Source organism: Embiotoca jacksoni, unplaced genomic scaffold (genome assembly GCF_022577435.1).
Source record: "Embiotoca jacksoni isolate LCO1_2020_lvr unplaced genomic scaffold, fEmbJac1.0.p SCAF_7, whole genome shotgun sequence".
In the NCBI taxonomy this organism is placed as follows: Eukaryota; Metazoa; Chordata; class Actinopteri; family Embiotocidae; genus Embiotoca; species Embiotoca jacksoni.
The window spans coordinates 19,539,254-19,565,316 of NW_027185425.1; the positions used below are offsets into that span (position 1 = coordinate 19,539,254).

A 26,063-nucleotide genomic window follows, 5' to 3' on the forward strand; every position below is an offset into this window, starting at 1 on the left:
GATATGCTGTGACGGGTAGATGATGTCACCACACGTCAGATGTTTCAACAGCATTGCCTGCGTCTGGTGAGAGATGCATCAATGGAATTCAATGTCAATGTTCTCATGATTGCAGACACAGTTTGGGCCAAACGGTGCACATGTACATCAGGCTGATCTACAGGGAAGAAAATCACAATCATGTTTTTGAATTTGACAAAGCCAGTCGAGGTCCACTTGCTTGTTCTGGAGCTTTTGGCTGTATTACATGGTCTTCATCAGCCTGATCCACGGCACTGTGTGCAAACCTTTTATGAACCTCAGCACGTTGAGGACTTGTGAGTGGAGATTGTTCTATTAGTTGATGTTTCCAAGATTGAAGTGCAGCAGACTTTTAACCTGAAGGGGACATTTTCAGCGTCATGTTTAGACCAACCTAATGAGATTACAAAGCTCAACCCGGTCCACACCGGTTCTCCGGCCTCTGTCCACTACATGTGGACATTTTTAAGGGGAAAACCACCAAACCTTCACTTGAATTTGTCACGAGGTGGAATACACGCAAGAAAACAGTTGCATCCTTTCTTCTGTTGCTCTGGGAAGAGTAAAAAAAAATGACCCTAATGACGTCATGTTACATAGTGATGTCCTCAGGGTTATCTTCGGTTTGGCATGAGTGTACAAACTTAGCCTGAGTTGTGCACTAACAGATGGGGGCATTTTCTGGGCAAGCAGGGACAAAGAAAAGACGTCTTGAGTTATGAGAGGATGTCTGGAGCTCAACTAAAGCTTCTGCTGCTTCGTATCTCACTGAATTCTGTCTCAGTTTTATGAAAGTACAATAATATGTCACTGGATCCCTTTAACATCAGAGATACTGGTCGATGTTGTACTTTATGGACCACATGTATGGCATCATATTCAACAAAATACATCTCTATCATTTATGGTGAAAGAATAATCTTTTTGTTGGCCACATCTTGATGAAGCTGACAGCCATTGATTGGATAAGTTCATCCTCTGGACAAAAACTAACGTATCAGGTCGTCCTGCATTAAATGCACTTGAGCATCAGATATCATTTTGTCAGGATGTGATGCGTTTGTGTTCGATGGATTTCCTGTCATTCCTCGACTTCTCCAGCTTTATTTAAAGTGTACGGGCTCTGATCTGAGGCGCTGTCTCAGCATTTTCAGTTAAGGTGTTGATTGCTTGTAGCACAAAGCTTGAAAGGTGGAGGATTGAACCGGAGGCAGCGCAGACTTAATTCTAAACAGAAGCTGCAGCTCTCCACAGAGCTCGCTGGTGTGATGCTGCTGCTGGATTTTGTTACCTTTCAACTAGATGAGAAGCTGCCGACTGCACACACACACACGCACGCACGCACGCACACGCACACACACACACACACACACACACCAGCAAATCTCCGTCCTCTCTCCAGTGTGGAATTTTGTGCCCTCAGATTTTTTTTTTGAAGAGGATGAAAGAACTTTGACTTAAGACATTTTATAAAAGATGAAAGAGGCCTTTTAGATAAAAGAGTGTTTTTCTGGGAAAGAAATCTCACACTGGCACCGGTCTGATTTTCTGAACACCACAGCTGAGGCCACGAGGAATGACCAGAAACTCTCTTCAGGACCAACTTTCTTTCATAACCTTTTACTCTGGAAGATTTCATTAGAATCAGATTAAAGAAAAGTTTTCGCTGGTCAAAGCATTCTGTGGTACATCATTAGAATAAATCAAATCAAAGCTCCAATTGTGCTGATCCTTTCCACAGCGCTGATTCCCCTGATTTGTCACGATGGAAATCAGATTTTTCAGATTTAGCAGAGTTTCCCATCTTAGTCTTAATCACTTATCAGTCTTGTAGTTGAATCCCCCTGCATACAGACAGAAGTAGTGGTCAAGGTACAAGAAGCAGAATCTGCTGATCTGATCAGTGAATGTGATTTAAATGATTCTTTTTCATCTGCTGTCCAGTTTATCCTACAACTACATTCCCTACTATCTCTTTTGTAAGTTATGTTCAATGTTGAATGTAATGGTCAGGATGTTAATCCTTAAACTACAGGGGAGCCTTAACCTATGTGCACTCTGAACCGCTTAAAGAGTTAATAAAGTTGAATTTACTATTGGCAAACAGTATGATGTAACAGCCCTAAATCATCCCTGCTTCTGTTGCCAGAGAGTTTATCCAGTGAGGACTGTGGTTTCTGTCCCGGCAGCTTCCAACAGGTTACACGAACCCTGGAGCTCCCAAATATTGTCAGAAAGAAGAGGAAATTATAAAGTTAGCAACACTAATTAACTGCTTACAATGGTGCCGGCAGCCCTGATCCTCGACATATTGTGCATGCATATTTTTTTGTTATGATTCTGTAGTTTTTCCACATCCTGTCTTGAAGATAAACTTGTGACAGCAGTCCTATTTTTCGGCTGCATCCACTCACAAACTAAAGTTAGCAACACGACACTGTAAAACAGGAATCAATCTGTATCTCCATTACTGAGTCGACGTATGTGGACCTTGATGTTAAAGGTAGCCTCCCGGTGATCGAGTGCTTCTAGTGCCTGCTATGAAATATAATCCTGCCTGCGCCACTGACAGCTTTTTCTCTAAGGCATTAAAGAAGCACCAAATATGCGTCTGTGAACATGTTTCTGCTCTGAGATGCCCGGCTGTCTGCAAAGTGCGAGTGTCCGTTCGCTCCAAAGCTGTGAAAGCCCATTTTGCATCGGCAGCATTTATCTGACGCTCCGCTCAAGAACAAGGCCAAACACACACGGATGAAAACCTCTGAGGACTTTTCACACTTCCAGCCTGCTTTCATCTCACACTGCGGTGACTCAATGAAATAGTTGAACACCATCAGTGAGACGACGGGCTGCTCGGAGAAAAAGATTCCAATTGATCTTTGTTTCACACTAAACTGATGTCATTATGGACAAAGATGGTGAAACAGGATCCACTCTCAGGTAAAGCTTTAAGTCAAGAGGAAAATAAATCGTTTTTCAATTCAATCTTAACATGAGAAATATTTACTCGTGACGGGGTTCAGGAGTTTAGATCTTGTCTTGCTTTACGTGGCTTTACTTTGTGTTCTTCATGAAGTGTTCATTACTTCTCTGTCTTTATTTTCAAATCACCAAACCTGCTCTGCTCTCCTCTTTTGTGTTTCCTCCCTCTTTTATCTTACTTCTACTCTCTGGTGTTTTATTAGTTGTAGTTCCTCGCTGCTGGAGGAGGAGGGTTAATGAATTACCATTTCTGCTCTGTAATGGAGGCATTAGTGGCTGCAGCATCAGTAAAGGTTATCATAAACACATTCTTCTCCCTTTAGTGGCTGAATGTGTGAGAAGATGAGTCACATCCAACCTTATCATTTGCTTGAATTATCACTGTGGATGCAGCATAATAGGCTGCAAGAGAGACATGCAGTATAGTAGTTATTAGAGGCCTCCAGAGTTATTCAAACAGTCTTTACAGCGACGTCATTTCTTTTAAGCAAGACTGTAAAATTAGTTGAGGAATTTGAACAGCCAAAGTTTATGTTCTCTACAACAAGATTTCTTCCTTTTTTTTTGGTACAACCTGTGTAACTTTGCTCACTTATTGATTTAATAGTTACAAAGTGAAATCAACATATTAACAATTTTAGCCCATTTTATTTTAGCAATTGTTGTCGGGCTGCTTGTCACACAACATGTTATATTTCAATCAGGAGAGGCTGGATTTGAGTGAACGGATACAACATTTGATTGACATGCTCAAGAACAACGAGACGTCTGATGGGTGTGAGATTGTTTGGGGAGTCGACCCTTTGTGATGTCATGATATTTAAAGGGGTGAAGCGGTGCGTCGTACAACCCTGAGGCTGGCTTAAAATCATCATCTGTTTTTTAAGCAGGTTTGTGCTCAGTTAACTTGTGATAAGTTCATCAAATTAACTGGTAATACAGTAAGTTGTTACTATATTTACTCACATTATATCTTGCGCTGTGCACTGATGTCCCAACATATAATTTTGGAAGAGCAACTTCGAGGAAGCATCTTTTGTGACCGTGTAACAAGACAATGAGCTTCTTCTCTCAGTGTTTCCATCCATTCTTTAGCTTTCCTCCAGTCAAGTGTTTCTCTGTTCCACGTTAGCTCCAACCCAGCAGTCTCCTCTGTGACAGACCACCAGGCTGCCGGGGTGTTTCATGAAGATAAGCTGGAGGTGTGCTGAGGATGATTGCTGTTTTTCTCATGACTGCACTGTCAGTGCTTGCCATCAAAACAAATCATGCACAAAGCCTGAATAGCCTAATTCATTTAAAAGTGCTCTACATTGATGCCGGCCTCTTATTTGAAGCTTCATTAGGACAAGTAAGCGAGGAGTGTATTAGATTTGATGCCTGCCTACAAGCTGTCATTAACATTTAGGAAGTAATATGGGTCTTGATTTCCTTCATATGATCTTGTTGGCTAATTTGACAGCCTAATGTCTGTTGATTTGTCCCTGAAGGACCGGTTTGGAGATTATGAGCCATAAGCAAAGATGAATGTGGGAGACAATTCATTCTTCTATCAGCCTTTATGTTTTTTCTGTTGGCCCAACAGTTTTCAGGTGAGTCGAGGCGCACTGTTGTGTCTGCTCGTACCGCTGTTGTTTCCATGGAAATTCCTCTCGCTGCACAAAGTGCGTGCGCACACACGCACACACACACACGCACGCACACACACGCACAGACTCACTGCAGGGATGTAATGTTGCTAGGCAACATGTTCAAGACAATGGGGAAGTGCAATTGGTTTAGTGCTGATTCAAAGGTTAGAGGGTGTTGGAGTTACACCAAGCTTGACCTTCCTCCAATCAGGTTCTGTTCCTGCTCGTGTCGCCTCTGCTCCCAGTAAACTTATGCATTGTGAACAAAGCTGAATCAAGTGAAGAGGGACAAAGGCCGGCGCAGGCCAACATTTTGTCATTTCAGCGCTGGCAACAAAGGAATCTAAAGAGCTTTTATCTCCAGGGGATTCACACGTCACCTCTTTCTGAAGCCTTTTCACAGTGGATTATTCACAGAGACCTTGAGACTCCCTCCATTCAAAGAACTGGCTTGACGGTGCAGGTTAGTCTTTGGTAATTAGGCTTTAAAATTCTGCAAACAGCCTCCAAAGATATCTGTCTGAATGATGCCTGCTATAACTATTTGATACTTGTCAGTCAATACTTGTGACCTACCGAGTTTTCCCCACAGAGATTTACTCTTAGATGCTTGAGTGACGAAGTAAGTGCAGCTGCCCGGTGGTTCGTCGGGGCTAAAAGCATCAGCATCATCGGCTCTAACGGTTCTGCTGTGTTGTCAAACCATATCTTAGGGAAAGCTTTCTAAATGGCCACGTTCAGTGGTGGGGTGAAAAGCCTGCCTTCATAGCCCCACCATGGCTGCCCTCCTCAATCTGAGATTTACAACTCTGTCCTTTGTGTGTTGTAGCTGTGACACAATGAATCCTCTCAATTGGCATAATGGTGCACACTTTTGGAGTATTTATGGTGTTGCTCTTGGTTTTAAGCCTTTAAACGTGGCTATTTCCTGGTGCAGTGATTCCCTTCCCATTCTATTGGCCCCCTGAAAGAAACCAAAAAATTACAAACATACTCATAGAACTGTAGTTTTGTCCAGTAACTACTATTTATTTACTTATTTCCTGTGCAACCGCTTCATTTCAACAGTTGCACATTCATTTCTCTGTCACTGAAAGTCGCACTAATTTGTCTGTTTCTCTGCTGTCTGTGTTTCATGAGGGGCGGAGCTTCTCTCTCCAGCCAGCAGAGCAGAAGGTGGATGCAGACAAACGGTACTCAAGTTGATGAACGCTCGTTACGTGGCCGTACAAACATGCAGTAAAAGCCTAAAGTTAAGCTGACAGAGTACAAACCTCGACCTCCAGACCAGAATATCAGCATTTAGAAAACACACCCACCTGTATCTACTGGACAGAGTGAGGATGATAATGTTAGCAGCCCACAGCTGCACCCCCCCTCCCTCCCCCAGTCCTGAGGATTGTCAAGGCTGTCAGCCGAGGAGAACAATGTGGTGGATGTCCTTGTCAGTTTGTTGTTGACACAGAGTTACACAAATTGTCAGTTTTTTCAATTGCAGGTTTGGAAATGAGTGAAGGAGGGAGTTCACGATGCTATCGGATGATCCAACGAAAGAAAAAAAAGAAATGTGCAGCATAGGTTAATGTCACCAACAAATCAATCTTTTTTGAGACGTATATTTCAGACACTGGGAATGATTTTAAATGATTGAAACAGAATACGAAGAACCTGCTGAGTAAGAAGGGTTTCAGAAGCATTGATCACAGGGTTCAACAAAGAGACTGTCCTCTCCAGAATAATGATGACATGCAGCAATTACACCAAAAAAACATTCTGCACGTTTCTATGTTAGTGACAAAGTCCTCTCGTGGTCACCGTCATCATTGTGGAGCGCAGGAGGACGTCAGGTTGTGTTAACAGCAGAGTGTAGCAGAGAGGCGGCCGGTGTCGACGGACGGGTCAACAAATGATCAGATCCGTTTCCACCACACGGTGCCGGGGTTTGGTGGAGGAGGCGAGCCCTGGAAGAGAAGACCAACAATCACCCAGCAGACCTGCCGGACTGATGATCCAAAGCTTCATCACAACTTACCATTCACAGCGTGGAGGATGTTGCACAGAGGTTGTTGTTGTTGTTGTTGTTGTTTCCTGTTGTGACGGGGATTATGAAAATAGGAACCTGCCATTTTTTTAGACCAACATTTTGCATCTGGGTAGTCCGACTTGTTTCCTTTAACCTTTAGTAAGTAGTATTTGTCTTTATCCAAACGGTGATTTTTTTTTTTCTCTAACTAACCAAGTTGCTGCTTTAACTTAAAAAATCACATCATTAAAACCGTTTTTTTCTCAAATTTTCGAACAATGACTTGTAGCATGTTTTTTTTTTTTTAAAGCGGAGATAACTGATGTTTTAAAAAGTTTCACTGCATCAACATTTGTCCAATATCATATCACAACATTGTATACAATGTGAAAAAATGAATCTTTGACACATATTTTTATATACTTTCAGTATTGATCCTTAAAACTTTACACAAATTCAGAAAGGTACATTTCCATGTCAACCAGACAAACTTCCTCTATTGACTACGACGGAGTGATGCAGTGGAGATGGACCTTGTGCTGAAATGGTCCTGTCTGGTGTGTTGGTGAAGCCATTGAAAGCCTTTGTAGTATTTTAGTAGGAGCTGTGCTGTATCATCCATCTAATGGTTAGCTAATGGTGCTAAGGAATGTTTGAAGATGATGCTGGTTGGGTTTCGTCTTGTGCCGTCGTCTCTTCTTTGTTTCTCTTTTAATGCAGCAAACAGGAAGTGAGGCTGACGGCGTCCTGCTGGCTTGTCTGTTTGAATCTCCTCCTGCGTGGATATCTGTCCATGTTTATGAATCACGTCTGTCCTGCTATGTGATCACAATCTAATCCGTCCACTGGTGGAGGGGTGAAACTGAGTCAGGTCGGGGACGCTGGGACCTCAAATCATCTCACAGAGACAGATAATTGCTGCTTTTTAGGCTAACGACCGACGCTCCCCGCCTAGTTTTCACATTTTTAGCTATTTTCATATTGGGTTGATTTCATTTGACACGTCCTAATTAAAGGTAATCCTGTCTTGAATTATACTAACAAACACTTTGAAGAGGGTCAAATTTAGCTGGGTGACTGAGAGTTCAAATGACTCACATGGTCAAACACACCCACTGTGGAAACATACAAAGTAGCTCAAACAAATGGCTCCTGTCACACGTACAATGTCTGAGTGTCTCCCTCCCCCCCCCCCCCCCCCCCCCCCCCCCCACCCACCCCCTCCGCCCTCCACGGGGTCACACTTTCTCCCAGCTGCCTCAGTGAGTGAGCCACGTTTCTTTATTTACCTGTTTGTAAGAGATTTGTGTGGTGGAGCCTCGACTTCACTCCCCAGTGAGTCACTGACATTTGCGCAGTGCCCTTGAGCGCAGCAACATAGCCGAGGAGCTTCTACAGTAATAACAGTGTGCTGGTGGGCTGGATGCTGAGCTGTCAGAGGCATCAAAGACTCTGTTAGCAAACATACTGAGAGTCCTGTTAGATCTGTTTCACACCCACAACATCAAAGGCTCTTTCAGGTGTTTGGTTTGGTAGATTACAATGGAAGTCTTGAAAGAAACTATAGTTCTTAGATTTCTTTTAAAAAAAAGTATTTTTTAGATGATTGCTTTTTTTGTGATAAATCCATGAGATTTTTAAAGTACCACAACGTTTCTATTTGAGGCCATTGGCTGGAAATAGTAACTTGTGTCTGTGTAAAGAGGGAGTAACATTTTCTACAGACTGTAAAGCCTTTTGAGGGTTTTCTCATTTTGGAGATTTGGATCAAATTGACTAAAAGAAAAAGTAGAACGTGAAACAGAAAAGACCTTCAGGCACTGCTGGGATTTTTACTCAATTATCAGACATTTCAGGTCTTTCACATTTAATACCTTTAATATTGGAATTATGATTATGATTTTTTTTTGTTACCACCACTTGGAGGCAGCACGACTAACTACAAAAACAATACTTGCTCATTATCACCTTATTAAGCCGATATGAAGCAAATTTGACACTTTCATTAGTTTGGAGTTGTGTTTTTAATCACCTGATGAGTCCAATATTGACTTTCCTTGTCGCTCTGCTTTGTTCTTTCTAATCTGTCTCTTCAGCTGCTGCTGACTGCTTCTCTGTCACTGCTTTCCCACCAGAACAAACCTGCTTCTGGAACTGTGGCACTAAAATGCAACACTGACAGCCAGCACATATTGATTCACCAGAAGCCTGGTTAAATCTGGGAAAACCAAGCAAGATGGCGGACCTCAACTTATCTTCATAAGTTATAGAAGTCCAAATGTAGATAACAAGTCCGTTCAAGGTGAATGACGTGTAAAATGATTTTATTTACAGTCATTTTCCAAAGTTTTTCCCTTTTAAACGGAAGCAGTACACTGATGAAGTTGTCCTGGTTCATGCATCAGGTCCCAGTTTTCAGATCCAACACTTTTCTTTTTCGGTGTGTGAAAACGTGTTGCGGTTCGTGAACCAGAACAGAAGCACTTCTGTGTTGGTGGAAGTGCTACGTCTGTTCTCCAGCTATTTGTTCACTTTGTCAAGTTTTGTCTTTGTAAATGACATTTTCCCATTGTATGTACATTTGATCCATTTTTAATATAAAAAAAAAAAGTTGATTAATTGATCATTTAATGATCACAAGCTATCTGACAAACACCGACCTGTAGCAGGGTTGTATTCCAGTACAGAGACACGGTACAACTCTCCAGCAGGTTCATTCAGCTCTGCTGTTTGCACTATAAAGCAACACGTGTTTAGTTAGTAAGCATAACGGACGGCAAATCTCGCTGCACCTTTTTCATTTTTCAGCCATCATATATTTCTGGTATCTCGACCCAAATAAAACCAACAAAAAGCCGAAACAAAAAGCCGGCGGTTCTTTTATGGGAGACAAACAAACAAATGTCTGGAGACTTTGTTTCAGGCGTAGAAAAGAAAACTGTCTGGAAAAAGCACAACCTCATGTAAAGCCTTCTGACGCTAAACCACCAACTTAACAATAACGAAATCCTCATGGATGAAAGCGTCAGCAGATTGGTCTTCGTGTCGGCATCCTTCAACCTCTCAGTCTGTCTACACTAGAAACGGGTGCCGTGTGTGACTTGATAGAGACGGACAGTCGGGGCTCCTCGCTGTCACTCAGCCTCATTAGTTGAATTGATTAGCTAACGCAATCATTGATACACCCGCAGGGCGAAATGATAAATGATGCCAGGTCACAGAGCCTGCTGCTGTGAGCTCAAACCGAGTGGAAGTGTGGAAAGCACAGCTGCAGTTCTATCAGGCGTTGGGCTCATTATCTCAGGCGTGTGGACAGGTTTGAATTCTGAGGAGCAGATGGAGATCTTTACAGATTCAATGGGCTCCCGAGCATGCCATTCGCTGGGATTTCTTATGATGAATGCGAATGCAACCAATGTCACGATCATGTAGTGATCATACATTACTGACTTTATCTGCACGAACAGAAAATATGTAGATGAGAACAACTCATTAAAACCCACATTAAAAGTATTCAGTAAAAGATGACTTGCTTTACTTTATTCATTTGTCACTACAAAATACAAAATAAATGTTTGACCTTGAACTAAGATTGCAACTGACTGATATTCCCATGAATCAGAAGTTTCAGTATCACCTACAAAGCCAGGATGATTCCTGAAATAAAGACCTGCAGCAGTAAGCATATTATTGTTAAACCAACCGCTCACTTGATTGTTGTTGTTTTAAGTAACAACCTGCAGTGATGAGTCACAGAGTAGAGCTGAGGATGAGGAGGAGGAGGAAGCACAGTGTCCTCAGAGATCTCTGAGGATGTTTGGTGATCGATTTCTATTATCATTCTGTTCCATTTGCTCCAGTCAGCCTCCCGTCTGTTTGTCAGCCGGAGCGGAGAGACGATGATATGATGATGAGGAGGAATGATGAAGCTGAGTACACTTGCACATCAGTTTGTCGTTTGGCTCTGTGTGTTTGAGCACTCTGTTTAAACTGCAAACTGTCATGTTTGTGCGGCCCCCCCCCCCTCCTCACTGTGTGTGTGTGTGTGTGTGTGTGTGTGTGTGTGTGTGTGTGTGTGTGTGTGTGTGTGTCTCACTATGGAGCAGAGATTTTAAAAGAGTGTTTATTATTGTGGCTCACAGAGCTGGAGTCGGGCCCAGATCAGGACCGAGCTGCCTTCAGACTTTCTGCTCGTATTGTCTCCCTCTTTGTGGAGCAGTAACTGTATTCAGATGTCGATCTGTCCGTGTAATGGTTGAAATATTGAAAAAAGCTAAAGTGGGATTCAGCCTGTTTCCAAACTCATCTAATTAAAGGAAAAACAGAGTAGGGATGAGCATTTCAAGCAAAACCACTTCAAAATTTGCTCAAAACCATTTGAATTAAAATGAATTATTGGGTGCTCAGCTGGTAGATGTATGTACCTGCAGGGTTTGACCTGCACTTCATTTGCATTCATATTTTGAAAGACTTCTGCACAGAACTTTTTGACAGCTGCAGTCGTCTTTCAGCTGTTTGCACTGCCGCAACTGAACTCAGTGACGTCACTCATTGGTTTGTGAACGGCCGTTATGACGCCATCTTGCTATACGGGAGCAGTTTATGGCCATACGACCATATTTGGGCGAGCTGGGGGGAGCGAGCGGTGGATTGGACTTGATCTGATTGGAAAACAGATGATACTACTTTTTTTTTTTGCTCCAATTGACAAGTTGAAGCATGCTAGCGAGGTGTCGGTCTGTGGCAGTAGAGCATGTTTACAAGCTCAACCCGGAGAGTAGAAGTACAGCTGAAAGGCTCTTTGCTTTAAGATGTGGCCACAGCAGTTTTGACCTTTTTGGGTTTTCATATCGACACTCTGAAACTGTCAGCATGATAAGTTCATAAAAATAGAGAATGTTTACGGGTCATTTAATTGTAATATAATTATTGGTACAAGTTTCTGTTTTTTTCTCTTATTGGAAACATTCAAATTTCTTTTTGCCAGTTACAGTAAGCACCAGAAATTGCCAGACATGAAGTCAAACTCCTGATATGACTGTTGTGTCATGAACATGTTGAGTTATGAGTCTCCCAGCGGTGGTTCAAATGGAGGTGATCATATTAGGGTGTATAAGATGTTAAGGATGTAATCCTCATCCCTTAAACATACATAAACATAAACGCTTTTGTATCATCCCGTCGGTAATCATGAATCAGCAGTAGCCACGAGGTTAGAGAAGTGGAAGGTCGGCATTTCAGATACTCAAACAGGCTGAAAAACGTGTGAGGAAAAGTCAATGAGTTGTGCTCACTGCGCCTGAAACCTCCTGAGTGGAGGTGCCCTTGAGTGGGACAGGGAGCCTCCAGCTGCTGCTGCAGCACTACAAGGCCGTGGTTGTGCTGCACTGCTGCTGCTCTGAATGCGTCTGTGTGTCGTTGCCTGAGTGTGCAGCAGCGAGCTGCTGGAAAAGAGCACAGAGCCCACCGGACTTCTGCTTTCTGCACACAGGTTTGAAACGGCCGTGTGACATCCTCCCAACACCAGGTGACTTAGTCTTCTGCTGTTCCTGTGTGATGTCCTAACAAGCTGTCACAAGTCATTACGACTCCTATCTCACAAGCCACAACTGAGAAACCCACTCAGTCCAAACATTAGTCACATTCAGCGTTTCTGTGCTGAAGAGGCGCTCTGAGTTTTTGTCTTCGCTGAGTTCTTCTCTGTGGCCCCGAGCAAAGAAACACAGCCGGCTCCATCCTCCTTCAGCACCACGGAAACTTCCTGGATTTAAATGTTGCACTCTGTTTGTGTGTGTGTGTGTGTGTGTGTGTGTGTGTGTGTGTGTGTGTGTGTGTGTGTGTGTGTGTGTGTGTGTGTGTGCGTGCGTGCGTGCGTGCGTGCGTGCGTGCGTGCGTGTCTTTCTTTGTGTGCGCTGCCAGAGTAAAAATAGTTTCCAGGAAGAGCTACAAAAGAGGTAAAAGGCAGGAATGGGTGAAGACGGCGATAGTGATGGCAGAGCAGTCAACAGTGAGAGAAAGATAACATTGAATTTCAAAACACTGGAACAGAAAAAGCTCTGCTGAGTTCCTGGAAGAGCTTTCAGATAAAAAGTGAAGAGCCATAAGCAGTTAATGTACAGATCCCACTACCATTAAGTAATAGAAATCTAAAGGCCAAAACAGGCCTGCAGGCTGAATATATAAAACTGTACAGTATAATCCATGTGCTCTGAATATGCTTGTTATTTGTGACCGATGATTACTGTATATCTTAGTTTTAGTACCTGAAACAAAGCCTGATTAATTCATTAAACTCCATCCAGTCCTGATTCGGCTCATTAAATCCTTAACTCGACAGACACTTTGTTAAATAACGCTGCTCAGCAAAGAGGAAATATCATTTTGAGGATGGCACCAAGCGTTCCCTCCACAGCATTGTGTTGCTTTTTTTTCTCACAAGGTTTTACAGTTTCAAGTTAGCTCGCAAAATATTACAATACAGGGTCCAGCTGGAAAAGATCAATTATAGTCATATGAGCAGTGTGTGTATTTGAAAGATAAAAGGTGTGTTCCTTTGTTATTCATGTCAAACATTTTGATTCCCTACAGAGATCTTTGTTTCTATTTAATCAAAACCCGACACATGAAAATGATCCAGATTCATGAGCGACTGAGCGCACGTACATGTCGGTCTACAAAACGATGTCACGGCTCCCGTTTGATGGCTCCTGCTCCGGCCTCTAAGCATTCAGGTTTGAGGGAGGTGGAAATGAAACCAAATTGCCTGCCTGATCAGCGTTAGGACAGTCACAGTTATTACATCATCCCCTGATAGCAGAGTCCGTCATCATGTTGCACAACTTTTCTTTGCATTTGTATGAAAACATTCAGGTGAAACTATCAAAACTATTCAGATGGATATTTCCCAGTTGTTTTTCCCAGTCTGAGGTCGGACCGGCGCTCCTTCAGTGATGTCATCTTGTTGCTCTTTCCTCTGCTGTTCTTTAATGGCACACGAGTGGAGAATTAGCACCAACTGTTTAGTCTTAATATTGGACCGACCACATTTGGATGAGCGTCTATTGGCATTAACCTCATGGATTTAGTTGGAAGCCAAACACCACAGCACCCCCGTGGCCACATCTCCAAATATTAAAGGAGCCCAGTAAGTTGGAGGTGTGCAGTAAAAAGGTGACATTCAAAAGCCATATTTATGTGTTACAATGTTCAATACCAATGAATGTCCCTTCTTCTTCATAGTGCGTAATAGTAAACTCTGATTAGGCTTTTATCTTATCAGTGGAATAAAATGAACAGAAAAAGATAGTTCATGTGCACATCCTCCCTCAGGCTCAGTCACAGCAGCTCTAAGCAGGTTAGTCTGCTTTAAGATAGTGAGCCTGTTAGTTTACATTCAAGGATGTGATGCACCAGACTCATCAGGTCTCATGTTGTTGTTAAATTGGTAATCTGATCAAAAGAAAATCAGATAAATCCGAGCTGAGTGAACAAACGACCTTTTATCGTCAATGTGGTGGTTTTATTTTCCAGTGGTGAGTTGAGCTGTAGACTTCACAGTTGCATGGCAGCTAAAGGATGCAGGAAGAGGATCATCTTAATTATAGTGCCCCTCTAGTGGGGCCCTCTTAGTGCTCCAGACTCATTATAAATGGCTCACAGTGTGGAAATTGACACCGTGGGAAATAGCCGGGTTCATCATTGTCATTTAGGCTTCACTTCAACAGCACTCTGTTTTTCCTGTGGCTTGAGTTTCGGTAAGTTTTAAAGCAGACCTGAGATTTTAATGAATAGCTTCCCACCAATTAAACATAACAGTCAAGCTGCGTTGGATAGAAAGAGAGCTGGAGGTGAATGTTGCAGGTTTGTGTCCTCCATCATCCTGACAGGTCCAGTCAGGTGATACAAATATAAATCCTTCTCTACTGGATCCTAAATCTGTCCTCCTGTCAGAGAGACTAGTACCAGGCTGCAGGAAGAGAAAGAAAAGAGGCAGCGCTGCCAGAGCCCTAAACATTTCCACATGCAGCCGACTGTGGGAATTCAGTGGAGAGAAAAATCAGCGGTTAGCCAACCTTAAGAGGCCTTGAGGACAATTTGAAATGTTTACCTTGCAAAAGGATTTGACTAATGATGGGTTTTCAAGGCCAACACTGGTAGTTTGTGGACCGAGTCTCCCAACAGTTGCTTCTTTGTGCTGATATTCATTCAGATTAACCAGGTGATGTAACAACGTGGATTTAGTGGGATGTCACGCAGAGCAAATATGAAGGAAGATGAAATTATTCAAGCAGTAACCACTTATTTAAAAGCTGTGTTGCACACAGAGTTTTATAGTTTTATGTTGAGAAGCTTTTTTAAGACACTTAAACTCTCCACTCAAACTGTTTCTTATACAGTAATAATGGTAATCATCTTTATTAATATACAGTATCACTGTTTAAATACAGACGTTTACAAAGAGTGAAACTAACAAGGTACCAGGAAGGCTGATGGGAGACATATATTAGAGATATAACGGATCAAACAGTAATAAAATAAATAGAACACGAAATATATTCAAATAGACATATCAGACAAAAAGATGAGGAGAAAGTAAAAGTAGTTTAAAACAAAAGGCCAAACAAGGTTTTAAAGAATAACAGAATCTCGCTGTTAAACATATTACGAAGTGTTTAGTACAATTTAGGATTCAACTTTTTGTCTCTTTCAGACTTGAGTTTTGTTTAATGACAAGTAGGAAGTTGATGAAGCACTTTGATGGATTTCTAAAAGAAACTGCGAGCCGGTTTAAACACGTTAAATCAGAGCCGTAACTAAACAGAATCAAGTGATTGATCCTTGAAAGAAGATGTTGATGAAGAGTTGATGATCTGGTCGGTACAACTGGACATCGTCTGTGTGAAGAAGCCTCTGTAGGGATGTCTGGTGAACCTCCACCGTTCAGTTCACTCAGCTGAGGAGGAAACATGGTGGTTTTATACCTTTCTTCTTCTCCAAAAACACATCGGTCCTCAAACTGGAGGCAAATTTCCAGTGAGTGATGTGAGCTAGAGACTGGAGACAAAGACACCATTAGCATATTATTCATTAAAATATATAAAATCGATTGGTGTACACTATTTTGTCTTTAAATACCCATCCCTATACATTTTGAGGAGGATCAACATTTAACAACAGTCCAGCGGTCAACCTGGGACCACATCTGGCCGTGTGTTGTCCAACCACTGACCCTGACGTTCTGGGACACAAACATAGATTTGAGGGACGAGTCGCACCATCGGCCCTCCCGTCCCCCCTGTCCCTCCCGTCCCCCCTGTCCCTCCTGTGCCGCGTCGGCCCACTACCGCCTACCACGCTATTTATATCCGACCAGGAGAACATGTCGGCATCCTTTCTCCCATAATTCCTCTGTGTCCGAACACACGCTGACAAGAAATACGACTTCAGAGGACCGATGCTTCACAACAGGCTGCTGCTCACATGAGCAACTCACTCTCTCTCATCCTAGTTATGGACCTCTCTCTCTCTTTCTCTCTCTCTCTCTGTCTCTCTCTCTCTCTCTCTCTCTCCCTCTCTCTCTCTCTCTGTGTCTCTCTCTCTCGCTGTCTCTCCCTCTCTCTCTCGCTGTCTCTCTCTCCCCCTCTTTCTCTCTCCCTCTCTCCCTCTCTGGTTTTCTCTCTGTGAGTAAATGATGAAAGTAAAAGTAATACAAGAACCCGACAGGGGCATCTGGCCTAATTCCAATAGAAAATGGAATTGGATTAGTGCCTCTCTTCTCGCAGCTGTGTGTGTGTGTGTGTGTGTGTGTGTGTGTGTGTGTGTGTGTGTGTGTGTGTGTGTGTGTGTGTGTGTGTGTGTGTGTGTGTGTGTGTGTGTGTGTGTGTGTGTGGCGACAATCAAGGCAACAATGGAGCTCAGCAGCAGCCAGCTGCCCAGCAGTGAAACGCTGATGAACAGTGAGGAAACAGAGCCGCTGCTGCTGCTGCTCAACACCTTCCTGTTTATATGTGCGTGTGAGTGTGAGTGTGTGTGGGTGTGGAGGGGGGAGGGGGTGTTTCATGCTTGAATGCACATGCCAGACACATCAGTCACCCACATGACATTGATCATACTCCCCATTTCTCCTGGCGTACAGATGCACTCTTTGTTAAGCTCACTGTGGAAATGTTTCCTAATCCTCTGATAGATGAGGACTTAAAAAACAGCAGCTTTGTGTGGCTGATTTACCATCTGATAATCACACACTTTATTTCTTCTCTGGCTTGCTGCTGCAGAGAGAATTGAGTTATACGATTAGAGCGTCTTTTCCTGTCTAAACGTCTGCTGGTAGATTCAATTTCTCCCCTTTTCTTCCTTGTGTTCTTTTTATCCTTGTAAATACAGCGCCGGTCCTAAAGGAGACAACATCTATGAGTGGAGGTCGACCATCCTGGGCCCGCCGGGCTCCGTGTACGAGGGGGGGGTGTTCTTCCTGGACATCGCCTTCACACCAGACTACCCCTTCAAACCACCCAAGGTTAGTGATGTCCAGCAGCTCTGCAGCAAAGCCCCCCCTCCTGAACCAAGCGCTTTAAACGATGTCACCACTGTCTTAGATGGACGTCAGCTGTTCACCCCGTTGTCCAACAACAATGACTCTTTGAAGGCCTGTTCACCTGCAGCATGTTGACAAAATAACCAGTGACAGCATTACGGAGAAATGACACATATGTGATATTTCTAGTAAACCGTCCCTTTTGTAGCTGGCGAGAACAAAACCAACGCTCGTAAATTCAAGCAGTCACCGCAATATTTGCGGGAGCTTATGTTTCTTTTAAATTGCTGCGATTAGAAGCTCTGCTGAAAGCGGTACTGCTTTATTACTTTACTTTATTAACACAAATAACTCCTCGTTTATGATCTCCTCTCCTTTCATCACCAAAACAAACTCGGAGCATCGGAGGAAACCGCAACGAGCAGAAAACCCAGAAGTGACCGGCTTTGAGGGAAATGTGGTCTTCACATTAAATTAATCTAATTAAATGCTTATTATCAAAGGAAGTGATGATATATTACTGTGTTAAAATAGTTTTATACACACGTCAAGTTGTCAGAGACTGCACTTTGTTTTTAGTGCATCCAGTAGGTCTAAGTGTTGAATTAACTTGAATTAAACAGCATCTAAAGCGCTTATTTTGACAGCTGATGTAGCCTTTATATTCTAAACTACAGCCAAAGACAAATTGCATCACTTTTATGAGTTTTTTTTGTAACCTTGATCCCTATGATTCTCTAAATAAAAATTACAACTAAAATATTTCTGTGATTATTATCACAGGAACTGATTACATATCATTCTTTATCAGGTAGCTCTTGAAAAAAAATATCTAATTTTTCTTCTCCTTTTGCAATTTCCCCACCAAAAACTCACTTAAAAGTCGCAATCTGCCACAAACTCAAAGCATTTTTGATCTCTACAATCACAAAAAAACCTGTGGAAGGGCCGAATGTAGTCAGCTGTCATTTCTGATTAGACACAGAAGAACTTCACATGCAGAGCAAAAACAAGACTACAAATCACTCTCGATAACTTGATTAATGTCTTTAGTTTTTATTGACCGAAACTATCAATTTTCAAATGAATAAAGTTGTTTAGTAAATAAAAAAACGATGTACATTTTTTTTTTAACAATTCAATTCAACTTTATTTATATAGCGCCAAATCACAACACAGGTTATTTCATGGCACTTAACACATTAAAGTCCTTACAGCAAGACTTCACAATATTATACAGAGAAACCCAACAATTCAACAATTCAACAATTCCCACATAAGCGAGGAGGGAAAAAACTCCTCTTTAAGGGAGAAAAACCTCCAACAGAGGGAAGAAAAACTCCCTCTGAACAGGAAGAAACCTCCGACAGAACCAGGATCAGAGGTGGAGAACATCTGCCTCGACCGGTTGGAGTGAGAGGAGAGCAGAGAGAGAAAAGGACAGCATAGAGATACAAGAGAAGAACTGTTGGTGGAGACGACAATCACAGAGCAGAGACATGCAGCTCCATGACAGGACATCTGGAAAAGAAAGAACAGAAACTACACGAGTGAAGGAACTGAATGGAGACAACAGATAATAAGAAGAAACTATGGGGGAGAAAAAGATGGTGAGGTATGAGTCAGTTAAAGAGTAGGAGGAAAGAAAAGAAGCTCAGCATGTAACGAAGTCCCCCAGCAGCATCGGCCTATAACAGCATAACTAAGGGTTGGTTCAGGTCTACCTGAGTCAGCCCTAACTATAGGCTTTATCACAAAGGAACGTTTTGAGTCTAATCTTAAAGCTAGAGAGGGTTTCTGCCCCTCCAACACAAACTGGGAGCTGGTTGGTTCCACAGGGGAGGAGCCTGAAAACTGAAGCTCCGCCTCCCATTCTACTTCTGGAACCTCTAGGAACCACAAGTAGACCAGCGTACTGAGAGAGAAGTGCTCTGCTGGGATTATATGGTTCTATAAGATCTCTAAGATATGATGGAGCCTGGTCATGTAGGGCTTTGTAAGTCATCAAGAGAATTTTGATTTGATTTCACAGGAAGCCAGTGAAGAGAAGCTAAAACTGGAGAAATATGATCTCTTTTGCTAAATCCCGTCAGTACTCTTGCTGCAGCATTTTGGATCAACTGCAGGGTTTTTAATGAGTAATTTGGACATCCTAACAACAAGGAATTACAATAATCTAGCCTAGAAGTAACAAACACATGAATGAGTTTTTCTGCGTCACGCTGAGGAAGGATTTTCCTGATTTTATTAATATTACGTAGATGAAAGAAGGCAGTTCTGGAGATTTGCTTTATATGGTGTCTAAAGGACAAATCCTCATCAATGATGACTCCAAGGTTCCTCACAGTTTTGCTGGAGGCCAAGACAACATCATCTAGAGTAACTAAGTGATTACAGAAAGACTTTCTGAGGTGTTTAGGACCAAGAACAATAACTTCCATTTTGTCTGAATTTAGAAGCAGGAAGTTTTTGGTCATCCAGGCCTTTATGTCTTTTAGACAGACTTCAAGTTTTACTAACTGATTAGTTTCATCTGGTTTTGTAGAAAGATATAGCTGAGTGTCATCTGCACAACAATGGAAGTTTATGCAGTGCTTCCTGATGACATCTCCTAATGGAAACATGTACAAAGTAAAAAGTATTGGACCTAACACTGACCCTTGTGGAACTCCATAACTAACTCTTGTTTGTCTGGAAGACTCATTGTTGACATGGACAAACTGGAATCTATCTGATAAGTAGGATTTGAACCAGTCTAATGCAGTTCCTTTAATCCTCGTAACATCTTCTAATCTCTGTAATAAGATCGTATGATCAATCGTATCAAAAGCAGCACTGAGGTCCAGAAGAACAAGTACAGAGACGAGTCCATTATCTGAGGCTAATAAAAGGTCGTAACTTTCACCAGAGCTGTTTCTGTGCTCTGATGAACTCTAAAGACGGACTGAAAATCTTCAAACAGATCATTCCTTTGTAAATGATTGCAAACTTGATTTGCAACCACTTTTTCAAGGATTTTAGAAATAAATGTCAAGTTGGAAATTGGTCTGTAGTTTCCTAAAACAGCTGATCAAGAGTCGGCTTTTTAAGTAAAGGTTTAATTACAGCCACTTTAAAAGCCTGTTGTACATAGCCTGCAAAACTACTTTAACACAGCATCGAAGAGGATAAGCATGTAACTGCTTCCTTAAACTTGGCCACATTTGGCTTCAAATGTTAATAACAAGTGGTCCGACAAAACAGGGTTTTGTGGAAATACAATTAAATTTTCAGTTTCCATACTTATTCTAGACAGACCCAGATGGAGGGTGTGGTTACCACGGTGACGGGGTTTATTTACATTCAGAGAAAAGCCTATAGAATCTAATAATGAGCTGAAAGTAGAACTGAGGCTGTTGTTGTCCACGTCAACATGAATGTTAAAGTCTCCCACTATCATCACTTTATCTGAACTCAGAGAATTCAGTTAGGAACTCTGAATAAGGACCAGGTGGGCGATAAACAACAACAAATAGAATTGTTTTTGTGTTTTCCAGTTTGGGTGTGAGACAAAGAGTCAGACTCTCAAATGACTTATAACTAAGTTTAGGTCTCGATTAATTGATAAACTTGAGTGGAAGATTGCTGCCACTCCTCCTCCTCCTCCTCTTCCTCCTCCTCGGCCTGAATCTCTAGGAACATGATAATTAATATAGATAATTAATAGGAGTTGCTTCATTAATACTAAGATATTCTTCCTGTTGCAGCCAGGTCTCTGTGAGACAGAGTAAATCAATCTGATGATCAGTTATCAAGTCATTTACTAACAGAGATTTAGACCAGAGAGATCTCATATTTAATAGTCCGCTTTTAATTATATAATAATTTTTGATCCATTAATTTGGTAGGATCAGTTTTTATTAAATTTTTATTGATACATCTTTTCTTGAGTTTTTTAAATATAGGTGGTCTGGGTACAGACACAACCTCCATAGGATGTTGAAGGTTTTGGGTGAGTGACAGCTCTAAAGAAGCTGCAGAGGAGCATGTAAGACTGTAACTCTGCGTCCTGGCCTCAACCCTGGATGTCAGGTTTTAGGGCTGTTAAGAGACGTGGCCATATTTCTAGAAAGAAGAGCTGCACCATCCAAAGTAGGATGGATGCCGTCTCTCCGGATCAGACCAGGTTTTCCCCAGAAAGTATTCCAATTGTCAATGAAGCCCACATTGTTCGCAGGACACCACCTCGACAACCAGCGGTGAAGTGAAGACGTACGGCTGAACATATCATCACTGGTCTGGTTAGGAATAGGATTAGAAACAAAATAACATTCCTACAGAGGACCGTCTTTAAAAACTGTTCCGAAATGTGGTTTCAATTTTGAATAAGTCTCAGTCTTTTCCTAAAACAGATGGAAACTAATTTTAACAAACATTTCTACAAACAGGAGGAAATGATGATTTTGTTGGGGACTATTTTCATCAGTGGATTAATCCACGTGGTGCTCAGGTGAATGTTGGCGGCAGCAGGACTGAGACGGAATAAACTCCAGTGTGTTTATGGTAATGAATGAAGATGTCACCCGGGGCAACAGTGGTGGGTTTCTGGGCTACAAAGGAGGGAAAAGACAGATATGGCAGCACGTGTTTGTAGGATCAGTTCATTGTTGGTTTGAGTCTCTTCATTGGATTTGCAGACATTAAGAAAAAGAAAGAAAATGCCCTGACCTTTTCGGCGAGGTGTTTCTTGTTTTGGTGTCTCCTCCTGATATGCATGCTGCCAGCATGCTGCAGCTTTTGGCTTCCCTCCAGTGAGGCTGTGGGTTTGTGTATATGTGTGTGTGTGTGTGTGTGTGTGTGTGTGTGTGTGTGTGTGTGAGTGTTTGTGTTCTGCTGATGTAAGTGTGTCAGTATTTACACAGTAGACCGGCTGGCAGCGGTTGCCTCCTCTGTCGGTTTGGGTCGTGCTTCTGTTTTTTTCTCCGGGTTTTTGGTTTCATGTCTTGAAATACTTGCTGGGTAAACTTTACCAGCTATTTGGAGACATGTGTTTTAAAAATAAAGAAAAAAGTAAACCGGGAAATATTTTAGATGTCCTGTTTTAATATGGGCCATTAGTTTGGGTACACTGTGCTGGCGTTGGATGAATATTTGGAAGTGACAGCAGAAGGACAGGATGTGTCTGTTAGTTGCTAAAAACACCAACTACAGAAAAGCTTCTTAAAAGCAACCAAAGAGACCGAACCCATATTTTATTTTAGTAAAGTTTATATTTGGGTAATTTTAAGACAGTTTGGTTTATTTTTAAATGGTAAAAAAGGTAGTCTTTCCACAATATGATGAAGATTTTATACAAAACTGCTGTCATTTTATTTCTCGTTCTGTAACGCTAGGAAGTGATATTTGTTTAAAGGTTTCCAATGCCAGAGTCATGTCTTGCTGTTTTCTTCTGCTGTGGTTTAATAGTACGAGTGGAGATTAGTACCATTGTACATTGTTTATTTGTGGCCCCTTTCTTTGACAATAATTTCTTTATATACTTCAGTAATAGGCTTTATATAATAACCATGTTATTTATTTCATATCCACCCAAATCCCAAATGGCAAAACGTTTACAGAAATTTATATTATTTGTTTGCTCCTTTAATAGCAGTGGCATAGAATTAGCAGAAAAATACATTTAAAGCATTGATCATAATTATTTGAGTAAAAATTGTCAACTCAAATTTTATGTTTGTTACAGACCTGATTACAAGTCAAAATTCACCAGCAGACATGACATTTATAAAGCTATTCAAAGCTTTATAAAAACCAAGTATTTGGACTTTGATGGTTTTGTTCTTTTAAATATCTTACTTTAAAGATTGTTTTTAAACCAAAGTTCTTAAATGTTTAATGCTGTCTAAGCACAAGCTGGCATACAAGAACTCTGTCTGAATAAATGAGAGTCTCTGACCACAGAGTATGTAAAACAGGGTTATTAATCATACTGGATATTTCAGTATTTGTTGCTATGGGACACATTCGGTTGATAACTGATCCTCAGCTCTGAAACAGTCATAGAAAATATAACCTTGGTCTGTGTGAAACCTCAAAGATGTCTGACATTTCAGTTTTCATTCAAGTTTTCATGTTAACTAGTTGGCAAATATGTCATATTTATTATATTATGCTGCATTTACAGTGATAGTTGAGGCAGATTAGACTTGCTGAGTAATTTCTCCCTCACACATTCACCCACTACATGGAGGCACACGTCTGACACATTTACAAGCATGTTGGTAGAAGAACATCCTCAGTGTGAGGTATGATAGTTTTTAAATTAGTACCAGAATGGAGGAATTGTATTGGAACCAGCAAAGAAAATCTTCAAATCATACCCAGCCATCACTAACAAACCAGAGACTCAAATGGAAACTACAATTGCACAGTTTGTATGAAGACGCTGTCTTAAATCCCTGCACCTGTCGAGTAAATATAACTTCCAGTGTTGTGGTTTGATTGGCCATTTCATGGTGAAAATGGAAGTTAGAGGGAGTCATGTTCCAGCCTTCGGTATTAGATCCACAGTCTGGTGTAGAAGCTGTTTTTTTCAGGACGAGCTGTGAGCCCCGTCTCCTCCCGACCAGCTCAAACTGGCTCCTTCCTGGCAGTCCGCAACGAGGGGGAAACAGAGCTCGTCTTTACTCTTGGCCTCCTGCCGCCTTGTTTTCCCAGCCTGGCTGCGAGCGGTGCCATCCAGCAGCTCACCGACTCCCAGCCACCAATCTGACAGCTGCAGCTGCTCACTACACTGGCTCGCTCACTAATGTTAGCATGATAAGGCCAGTTAAGGCTGTGACTGATACTCTTAGATGAAGGTTGAGGTCAGCCCGGACGTTGCTTCAGTGTTTGGTTTGGTTGGATGTTGGTCCGTTTCAAGGTTGGTTCAGCAGATCCACCAGTGACAGGCTGAGATTAGACTCCTCTCACCAACATTATCCCCCCCCCCATCGACTCCAACGTTCTCACGGCTTTGAACTAAATTCCACTGCACACTTTATCTTTCTTTGCATAACATCAGTCTCATTTTCAAACTCGTGAAATGGGCTGTTTGACATGCCATGAAGCACTCTAAAGTCAAGCTCAGACCATCCACTATATTCTGTCCTTTAAACCCATCCGTTTTATTCCTGCTCATTTAAAATATGTCACGATGGCTGCCTGAAACTATGATTCAGTTCCGTTTCTTTTCATCCCATTTGCCCAAAACGACTATTAAGTGTGTACGCTGGGTATGAACAGAGCTGAGATAATGACAGAGGAGAATGCTCCATCACAGTCGAGCCAAATGTGGCTTTTAAAATGTGGATGGAACCTTTTCAGATCAGTGAAAGTGGTAATATGGGATTTGTTTCATGAAATACTGGAGGAGCTGCAAAGGACTTCTCCATTCAGTTTCTCGTTACATCAAATGTATATATGAATATTGACAACACAAAAAAACATTACATATACCATGAATGCAGATTTTATCCATATCTTCCCAAAATAACTCTGAACCCATAATTCGACAGTCATGCAGACAATACTAACACACATCTACAGGATGTGAAGCATGTGGGATTTTTCTCTTGTGGTGAAGCAATAGACTGTAAATAAAAGTAGACGTAGCTTCCAGGTCTGAAAAATGAGGCCATAAAGTGCAATACCACTAAGGACCTCTAGAGGTTGGCTTCCAGCTCTATAGACTCCCGCTCAGCTTCTGTTTGACAGGCCTGTGGTGCAGTCAGGTTTCTGCATTAGGTGGGTAGGGCGCAATGTCCTGAGGTTTCCAATCAGATCGAGTCGGATCCGCCACTCGCTCCCCCAGATCCTCCAAATACAGTCACTTCTGGCTCCAAAAATGCAAGATGGGATGTTAATAATCTGAACTGCAGGCTTCATGATGTCCGTTCACAGACCGACGAGTGACGTCACAGTTGGTTGCTGGTTGGGTGGAAATTACGTATGCGGCTTTGGGAAATGCTGATTAAAATGTTACAACAACAACCGCTGGCTGGATTACAATATACCGTGAATATGATTTGCTGCTGGACGTTTTCTCCCGTCATCACTGAGAACACTCCTGCTCCCCAGAGGATGAACCCTTTCACACTCTGTCCTTATTGTCTCCTTTAAACGTAATGTGAATGCCCTCGATGTTCACTGAAGAGGTTCATTTTGAGGTGTGAGCGTGTTTTCCGTGGAAGCTGTTTTTACTGTGGAAACACGCGTTTACATTTGTTGTTTGGAAAGAGAGCCGCTGGGCTCCAGAACAAGGATCCAGAGGTTGTGTTTAGAAACTGAGGGATTGAGGGATGACACCATAATAGGGAGGGGATGTGGGATTAGACTCGCTGCTTTTGTTACGCGGAGGCAGCATCATAATCTATTAGCATCAGCCATGATGGGATTACAGCCTGTTAATGAGACCACACAAGCTGGCCAGCGATTTGTTTCATGGCTGCCAGCATTAGCATGCTACCGCTAACCCGTCTCAGCGGAGGTGTAAGAACAGAAAGAGGAGCGACTCCGACACGAGACCGGGCCTCAGCCCATCTCCATCAATCAGCTCGTCTCCCGCCTGCCTGCCTCTCCTCGTCACATCCACGGAAATCCTTTCATGTAACGGAAAGCGCCCTGTTTATTGCTCCGTCTGTCTATCACGAGGCAGCCGCCGTCCCTCCCTGATGGCAGCGAGGAACATGAGGACGGGAGGGCTCGTCTCACATGGCAGGGTTGTTTGTTTCTCAGAAGAAGGAGATGTGACGGGAGGAATGGAGAGTTAATGAGAGGATAAAGGAGGGAGGAAATAAAGGAGGGCAGGCCGGAGAAACAAAGCAAGCAGAGAAGGAGCTGGACTGCCTTTCCT

At 42.3% G+C, this 26,063-nt stretch overlaps 1 protein-coding gene across 1 annotated transcript in view; it reads left to right on the plus strand.

The window, feature by feature from the left end:
* The window catches only part of LOC138215054 (ubiquitin-conjugating enzyme E2 E2-like), a 71,848-nt gene that overhangs the window by 34,513 nt on the left and 11,272 nt on the right, over positions 1 to 26,063 (plus strand). The window contains exon 4 of the mRNA XM_069177004.1: positions 17,041 to 17,173. Within this exon, the coding sequence (XP_069033105.1) occupies positions 17,041 to 17,173 (133 nt within the window). The remainder of the gene's footprint in view (positions 1 to 17,040; positions 17,174 to 26,063) is intronic.